The sequence below is a fragment of the Photinus pyralis genome, unplaced genomic scaffold (assembly GCF_008802855.1).
Source record: "Photinus pyralis isolate 1611_PpyrPB1 unplaced genomic scaffold, Ppyr1.3 Ppyr1.4_LG1, whole genome shotgun sequence".
In the NCBI taxonomy this organism is placed as follows: Eukaryota; Metazoa; Arthropoda; class Insecta; order Coleoptera; family Lampyridae; genus Photinus; species Photinus pyralis.
In genome coordinates, this window is record NW_022170249.1 from 62,181,827 (window position 1) to 62,190,346 (window position 8,520).

Here is an 8,520-nt window from a genome sequence, read left to right on the forward strand (position 1 = left end):
GCTCATACGGTCCCCCTACCGGTCCTACTATCACAGTGCCGGATTCAGGGTTTCTGCCGCTGTGCGCAAACATTTTTTGCCGCCCTTGACATATCACTATATCACAATTATTACAAGGTGGGAAACAAATTCCACGCATTTTAATCTAAGATTTTATTTATGTACGTCAGTACGTGTCAGATTCAAGTACATTAATGTTTTGATAACAAAAATATATGTGTAAAGTAGCAATGACCAGTAAACTGGGTAAGATAAGCTAAATGATAAGTACAAGATCCTATAACAAAAATTTCTCTCAAAATTTCTTCCTTTAACTTTACTAATATCGTACTTTGTACGCACTAACAGATTTCTTTTTTCTTTCCACCGTTCAATATGAACAGTACACTTAACAATCACGGAAAGGTTTGGTAATTTTGCTTCCTGTAAATTTTGTCCTCCCTAAATGAGCTCGAGGAGGGTGACTGACTTTAAAAATGATACTGTAGGGCTTCCTCGTGACTATCAGTACTCTGTCTTCATCACATACTCTGATTGATTAGATAGAAAGAAAAATATGGTTGGCTAACTAGCCTTATGTGTGCTCAATGGTTGTTGAGACTTAAAAAAAAAGTGATTGTTGTTAAGCATTCTCATTTACTTTAATTGTTTGTAATGTAGATTTTGGATTAGTGCGATTTTAGTAGCAAATTTTGCAAAAGGTTAGTATCGTACGTACGTCGATTTCCCCGTTGAGTTGTTTAAACCTCTTGGAGGATGTCTCGAAGCGTTTTCGTACGTTATCCCATCTGCTTTTCCGTTATAAAGATGTGCTCTGTTCCTCCTGTAGATCAAAGACATCCGCAGCTGGATGAAAGATGAGTTATCCTTGGCACCTCGGGCTCCTCAACGTGGCTGGATTCTTCAGGAATCACTGACAACCAACGTTTCAACTTTCGCGTGGTCTCTGTTTATTTCATTACTTAAGTTGGCGCTGTATTCATTTAACCGTGAGATCTTTTTTCGTACTTCAATCAAGTTGTTAGTAAGTTCTTTATGGTAATTATTAAATCTCTCGGAATTATTAGCGACTAACCTTAAGTTCTTCTGCAGTCCTAAGTCCATTCGTCTTAGGAATTCATGGATTTCTGAAGATGCTTTGAGGCTATCGACTTTTCTCTCGGTTGCGATGCCGCAACAGAAAGAAAAGAAGTCTCCTATGAAGTCTAGGGCTCTTTTTCTTCTTGTATCAGGAATTTCTTCTGAGGTTTCTATCTCCTTCCATAATTCGGGTCTAAGGGCGGTAGTCATTTCGACTGCTCCAGCGAATACTGTAGTAACTCAAAATTTTCGCCTTTTGAGTTACTTATGTGAACGGCTACTTCATACTTACCTTTTCCATGGAATAAAATACCCAAAAAATTACGATATAAGTCATTATTCATTTACATCATGAATATAAAATACAATCATGTTTTACGTTTTCCTTAGAAAAAAGAGGTAATGAACATACCACGGGCGAAGCAAGTTGTAGTGAACGTGCAGTTGGAGATCAATATGGTGATCAAATAGAAAATGTTATAATTGGTTCCACTTTGCCCAATCACAGGTTTGTAATAAAATAAAAGTGTTAGTATATTCACTCATATGCTTTTTTAGTGAATAGGGGCAGTGTTGAAATCATTTGCCAAGATAATGACCGGAACCAGGAGGAAGAATTTCACTCTGATGATGACAACTCAAGAGGTGAGAATATACCCACTAAGTTTTAACACCTACACCATTTTCTTTCAGAAAACACTAATATCTCGGAAGTTGTTAGTAAAAAGAATGGAGGGAAGCTAATTCTTGGAGATCATTCTAATGAGGCGCAGTCAAGTTCTGTAGGTAATATACCTTCAGAATGTGTTGAAATTTAATGCCATCGATGAACAAAGTACGCCTGAAGATCCATTTGCTACAAATTCTGATAGTGACCCCGATTATACACCTTCAGGCGAAGAACATATTGAGGAAGTATCTGGCGAAGATACTAATAACGCTAGTACATCCCTCGTCACCAAAAAGAAAAGGAAACAGGGAAGCATACAGAAAGTAGGTAGGAAACGTGCTAGGAACATGAACGAGTGGGCAAACGTAAAATCAAAAACCCTCCTTAATCTTGGACTTGAACATAACAACCGAAAGGGAATCACAGTAAAAGCGAGAAAATTAGGTGCACCATGTGGAGAGAAATGTAGGCTAAAATGTACTACTAAAATTAATGGGATTGATCGATCCCTAATTTTTGATGAATTTTGGCAACTAAAAGATCATACACGACAATGGGACTTTATCATGCGTCACGTAAGGCAATTAGATAAGAAACAAGTAACTGTTAAAGATGGACTACAGTCTCGAAGAACTTTTTCACGACAGTATCATTTTAATTTACGCAACGCAGAACTACGTGTATGCAAAAGTATGTTCTTAAAAACACTTGACATTTCAGAAACTTGGGTTGGCACTGCACTGGGAAAATTAAAGGAAATGGTACGCTAGAAGAAGACATGCGTGGTAAACATAAAACACGACCGCACAAACTTAAAGAAACAATTAGAGAAAGTGTCAGAACTCACATAAAATTATTTCCTTTAGTTCCTTCACATTACACGCGCAAAAATTCGGCAAAAATGTACCTTGAGGAAGGATTGAGTATTCAAAAGATGTATCGTTTGTATACCGAATATTGTTCCCAAAATAATATCATGGAACTTGCAACATCTCGGCAATATAGAGACATTCTTAATAATGAATTTAACATGGTTTGTTTAAACCAAAAAAGGATCAATGTGAAGTTTGCTCAGTTTTTAACATGTCAACAGAGCAAGAAAAGGAAAACCTTCGTGAAAAATACGAGCGTCATTTGAAAAATAAGACAGCTGCAAGAGATTTGAAAGATGCCGACAAAGATCTTGGAGTTAACAATAAAGGGATTTGTGTGGCGTGTTTTGATCTCCAAAAAGTTTTGGCTACTCCACAGTCAAACGTAAGCGATTTTTATTATAAAAGCAAGTACTCCATTTATAATTTCACTGTGTATGATATAGGAAATAATGAAGGATACTGTATGGCATGAGGTTATACCAAATGAAATTGCCAGTTGTATTTGGAAATTTTTAGAATTACAAGCCAAGAAAGTAGTAAAAGATATAATATTTTACTCAGACAACTGCGGAGGACAAAACAGAAATCGTTTTATATTCTCCATGTTTGCGTTTGCTGCTGTCAATTTTGAAATAAGCAACGCATAGGTATTTAGAAAAGGGACATACACAGAACGAGGGGGATAGTATGAGGCGCCGTTTGTTCCAAAATTAAACAGGTGCAGGGTAAGTTAAAATAGTAGAAAAAAACTTACACCGCTGCCAAATAAACTCTCCCCGACGTAGAAAAAAAAATTACACACCGCCGCCGCGGAATTACTTACCCCTGCAAAAAATTCACTCACCGCTGTAGCGCGGTGTCGAAACGCAGTTCATCTAGTCGCCGCCTATTGGCGCGCAAACCCGTAACGCAAATGCAGGACTCTGAATCAGTTAAGATATTTGCACGCACAAATACAGGTGTTGAGAACGTGTACGCATAGCCCACTTATTGCGCATTGCCTTTGTGAAAAAAGAAAAGGTAAGTGCATAAATAAAACATTTGATTTGTCGGTAAGGTAAGTGCGCGTTCTTAAGTAAAATCACAGATTTACAAGTTTATGGAAATCTGTGGTATCTACTTATTATATTATTACGGTAGGGGTAGGTTGGATCATGTTTACAAACACGTACCCCTTTGTCTTTATTATTTTATCCTACTTCATGGAATGTAGAATACCTTTCAAGTAGAGAATTATGGTTGTCATGCTTAGTATGTTTTCTATACTTAACTTCTATTCGAGTAGGTATTAATGTTACAGATAAAGTACACAATTTTGTTAATGGTCACACTGGCCTGTAAATGTGAATATTTAAGGTAAAAAAATTATAAATACAGCGTCCCCAATAGCAGGAGTAGTTAGGGGTGCATTTTTTTTTAAACTAAAGGAAGGGAAACTGCTTATGCCATGTATAGGGGGGGTGGGGAAACTGCACAAAAATGTTCCTTTCCTCACTTATTCACACTAACCGGTCAATGTACACATTAATCGAATTGTGTACTTTAACCGTATAACATTAATATTACATAGTAGCCTAGAGGGTGTCTATTTAATGGGATCAGAGGATTAATGAAAACGGTAAAAGATAGAACCAGGAAATAAAAGATATGTAGATACATTAACGCATGCATATCCGCATATGCTTTAAAATATTTTCGTATATACAGAGTGTTCACATTGTGATATACAATTCTTTTTTTAATGAAATAGTACAACTTTTAAAACGCCAATCGATTCATTTTTGGAAAACAAAACTTTGCTAGTGACATTTTGTCGTATTGTATTCATCCGAAAAAAGACAGATTCCAGATTATCTACATTTTTTATTAAATGTTTGTTGCAAATATTTTCCCAAGGCATGTACTTCATTATCGTTTCATTAGTGACAATTTCCAGATTTATAATGGCCGAAAGAGTAGAAGAGATTGTGTCGCAAATTCTCAACAGTTCAACTCTTCGCAATACATTGGAAACTGCGGTTCGACAAGCAACGCAGGGCTCTTCTGCGAGCCCAGATAGTAACCCGATTACGTCAGCAGTGCCACCACCATTGGCACGTAATGTTGCCACAACAACTAGAGAAGAATTGAGACGTCTGTTCCCAACAATCAGATCTACCTCTGCAGCTGATCAATCAAATAGGATGATTGCCTCAAGGACTAACAATACAAGGAAAAGAAAACGTGCACATTCTCCCGTGCATTCAAATTTCTGCAGGGATGTTCTATTATTGAAATCACCACGCACAATCTTGACGCTTAAAGGAAGAGAAAAAACCAAAGCATTTGAACAAGGTAACAGCAATGATTATTTGTATAAAGACTATTTCCCTCGTCTTAATTTCAACCAATCACAAACGCGCAATTTTGAATTACAAATGGTAGTTTTTTCGAGTTTACTCGCGCAAAACTTGGCAGCTGTCAGTATTTGTCACCAGAAATTATAATAAATACCTTTGATCTGTTACTCATGTCAAATACCATTCGGGCATCTAATTTTTTCCGCGAAACAAATAAAAAAAACACAATGCAAAGTAATATTTTTTAACAAAAATCATTCGTGCAGGTGCAAAAATCCTCACCTTCGACTCGGATTTTTGTTGCCACCTGCACTCATACTATTTGTTAAAATATTAGTTAGCAACGTGCTTTTTCGATTTTTTTCGGAAAAATTAGATACCCTTATGATATTACTTACGACTATATATTGAATTACATGTTAAATTTTTCAGGCTTTGCATTTTCGAAAGTAAAGTTTAACTCTGGGTGGAATCGCGAAGAAGTCAACACTGCATTTCGAGACTTGTTCCAATCACTTTTAGCTGATGTTGAATTTGAATTGCTAATTCCTATGAGTGGACGCTTAGTGAAGCCAAACCTTCCACCAGGTGGAGAGCTGAATGGGGATACAATTCGATCAATATTCAATCACAAAATGATTTATATTAGACCAACTGTTCAGCTAACGACTATTGATGTGACTGATTATCTAGCGTGTCCCGACGTTCTCAGTGATAGTTCCCATGAAGATGTGGATATAGCAAATCCCGAGGCAAATCCAGCCTCATCTGAAAGTCCAAATGAAATCCAAGATGAACACCCTGCATTGGTAAACTCTTATTAAGATGTTGAATTATTTCACTGCACTGATAATGATTTCTTAATAGTCACTTGAACAAAGCGAAACGACTTCTGGGACAAACGAGGGACATTCCGAATCCGAGATGACCCTGAAGAGTCTATTACAGAACCTGAATGAGCAGATTACTGAAGAAGGTTAATATTTAAAAGTTTATACATTCCCAAGATTAAGTTCACTCGACCATTTGTTTTCTCAACCTAAAAAACCTTTCCTTATAAAATTGTTGCAAAATGTTGAATGTGACGATGTTTTATTTAAAAATGAAAGCCTTTTAAATAATTTCAAAAATTCTTTGGTATTTTTTTAATATATCAAAATTTTGACTAATGACTATGCACTAATAATATCTTTAAGGATCGGCTATGCCTACCAAACATTTTTTTTAAATTCATTTAAAATTAAACTAACGTGAAAAAAGTGGGTTGTAGGAAGTGAACCTCATCTTCGTCAATACCACTTATACCCTACTGCATACATTTAGTGCTTCCAAACATATGACACATCATTATATCTGTTTCTAGGAGTGACAATGTTCAATATATACCGTGAAGGTATCTTCGATTGCTGCCTGAGAGCTCTAAAGCGTTCATCTTTCTCGCCCTTTCATAAAATATCAGTGAACTTCAGTGATATTGAAGGAACAGGTGAAGGAGCCGTAGATGCTGGAGGTCCTAGTCGAGAAATGTTCCGACTAGTTCTGAACCATATTAAAGAGAGCTCCATGTTCTGTGGATCTGATAAAAAGTATATCCGACTAGACATGAGAGCAATGAATGAGAGGCATTATTACGCAGCCGGACAAATGATTGCCCTTTCTTTAATCCATGGAGGAGACGGGCCTCATTTTTTTTCACAGAGTTTTTATTCAGTTCTTCGCCAGGATATTGCGGAGGGCTTTCCAACTATCAATGATATTGATGACCATCATATTCGGGATGAATTAAATAAATTGTCAAATGCTACCGATGCATCTGTCATTCAGGATATTTTTCACCATAGCAGGGTATGAAGTTATAACAGACATGAAAACTAAAGATCAATTGTTGGATGGTAAGTTTTCAGTTTTGGGTAATTGTTCGGCTCACCAGAGTTTGGATATGTCCTCTAGCACTAGCCTATACATGACAGTGTGATTGAAATATTTACCAGTAGGTAATTAACAATGAGGAAAGTTGAATTTATATGCATATTTAGTGTTGATCAATTTCTCACAACTTCTTTTTATGATCGAGCGGCTTGTGATATCCCTACATATCGTAATTAAAAAAAATTGTGCTGAGTCGAATAATTTGTCTCCCATTCATGAGATGCTTCATTCTCATTCTTTTGGTTTCAGATGTAACAAAATTCTACGCCTTCCATCGAATAAGACCGGCCTTGGAGCAGTTCCGAGAAGGTTTGAACACAGGAATGATATACGAGCTACTGAAGAGTCACCCAAACCTCTTCCAGAATACTATGTGCCAGACTGAAGATATAACAAGTAATACACTGGAAAAATTGTTTTCTATTATGTATAGCGAACAAGGCAGTTCTAAGCGGTCCATTGAGAACCGTATAATAAGCTTCTGGAGAGATTTCTTGCTTGACTGTGAAGGTATGTATAGGCATTCACGCAACTGATCTGTCTTTTGAAATTTGGTTCTTTTTCAGACAATGTAACAGAGGTAACACTAAAAGACGTCATTATTTTCATTACGGCAGCTGAAACTGTTCCACCTCTGGGCTTCAGCATTGCACCAAAAATTACATTTTTACACGATGATGCCACGCTCTATCCAAAAGCCAACACATGTGCTTTAGAAATATCGCTGCCTACCTGTCACTCATCCTATGATAAATTCAAACAACATATGGCATTTGGAATAGGCAACTGCAAGGATTTTGCATTTGCGTAATTTGACTGGCAATGTTGCCGAGAATGTGCAATTAAGTTTTAGTTCTGATTTTTCGAAAATAAAATTTATTTAGTTTTCCTTTTATTGAGAATTCCTTTTCAATTAACCCTTTTCTATTATATTAAAATCACTCAACCTAAAAGCTGCTGCCTCTTCAAAAACCACAAAGCACTACGACTATGTATGAACAATTCTCAAGATTCTGAACAATATGTGGATCAATAACATTGGATTATAAAATTTCAAAATAAATTGATAATACTAATCACTGGAGGATGGAGGTACAAAATTAAAAGGGGGAAGGATATCTGCTATATCAGTTATGTAACTTATCTTTTATAAAGATCTCCAAAACTTACAAATGTTGTATACGCAATCTTGAAGTTTATCAAAAAAGAGTAATTCAATGAACAGAAAGCATTAGTTATCTTTCCTCACGTTAGTATAGAATGTCAAAGTATCGTAGTTAACCGTAGGTACTGTCTAGTAAAACTCATCCTTTCCTCTATGAATGCATTACATTAAATTTAAATTACACTAAATCTGAATACTGTGCTTCAAGATAAAAAATTTTATCTGTAGTAATGTGAGCTGCGTTTCTGTTTGTTCGTTTGACCTTTCGACTTCTGAAAAGTGTCGACCACCTTCTTTATGGAAAATTCGACTTGAAAACTAAAGTGAATAAAAATACAGGATACTGTACATTACAGTCTATAAATTCAGTAAAACGTTTCAATCTTACAGTATAGTTTATTGTTTCAATAATTAACATAAATTATAGCTGTAACAAGGTATGTAATAGATTTCTAATAACTC

The 8,520-nt window shown here is 36.0% G+C and overlaps 1 protein-coding gene across 2 annotated transcripts; it reads left to right on the plus strand.

Moving 5' to 3' along the window:
• Positions 1 to 1,603: 1,603 nt before the first annotated feature.
• Positions 1,604 to 7,880, plus strand: LOC116160215. Of its 2 annotated transcripts, none has more exons than XR_004143162.1 (7): positions 1,604 to 3,007; positions 4,562 to 4,959; positions 5,397 to 5,773; positions 5,832 to 5,940; positions 6,328 to 6,856; positions 7,143 to 7,403; positions 7,460 to 7,880. XR_004143162.1 is itself a non-coding variant. In XM_031473362.1 (7 exons), exons 2-7 carry the CDS (start codon positions 2,919 to 2,921, stop codon positions 7,702 to 7,704), a joined length of 1,479 nt encoding a protein of 492 aa, XP_031329222.1. In that variant the 5' UTR covers positions 1,604 to 1,725; positions 1,774 to 2,918; the 3' UTR covers positions 7,705 to 7,880. The 2 variants fall into 2 exon arrangements, 1 of the variants encoding a protein (XP_031329222.1); XM_031473362.1 differs by lacking the exon at positions 6,328 to 6,856 and having other exon boundaries at positions 1,604 to 1,725; positions 1,774 to 3,007.
• The last annotated feature ends 640 nt before the right edge of the window (positions 7,881 to 8,520 follow it).

Bases quoted from the DNA above. Each gene is read 5' to 3' on its own strand.
- LOC116160215 (XM_031473362.1), top strand. From the start codon at position 2,919: ATGCCGACAAAGATCTTGGAGTTAACAATAAAGGGATTTGTGTGGCGT. The intron at 4,960-5,396 runs GTAACAGCAATG...TAAATTTTTCAG, and splicing joins AACCAAAGCATTTGAACAAG to GCTTTGCATTTTCGAAAGTA. The intron at 7,404-7,459 runs GTATGTATAGGC...GTTCTTTTTCAG, and splicing joins TTTCTTGCTTGACTGTGAAG to ACAATGTAACAGAGGTAACA.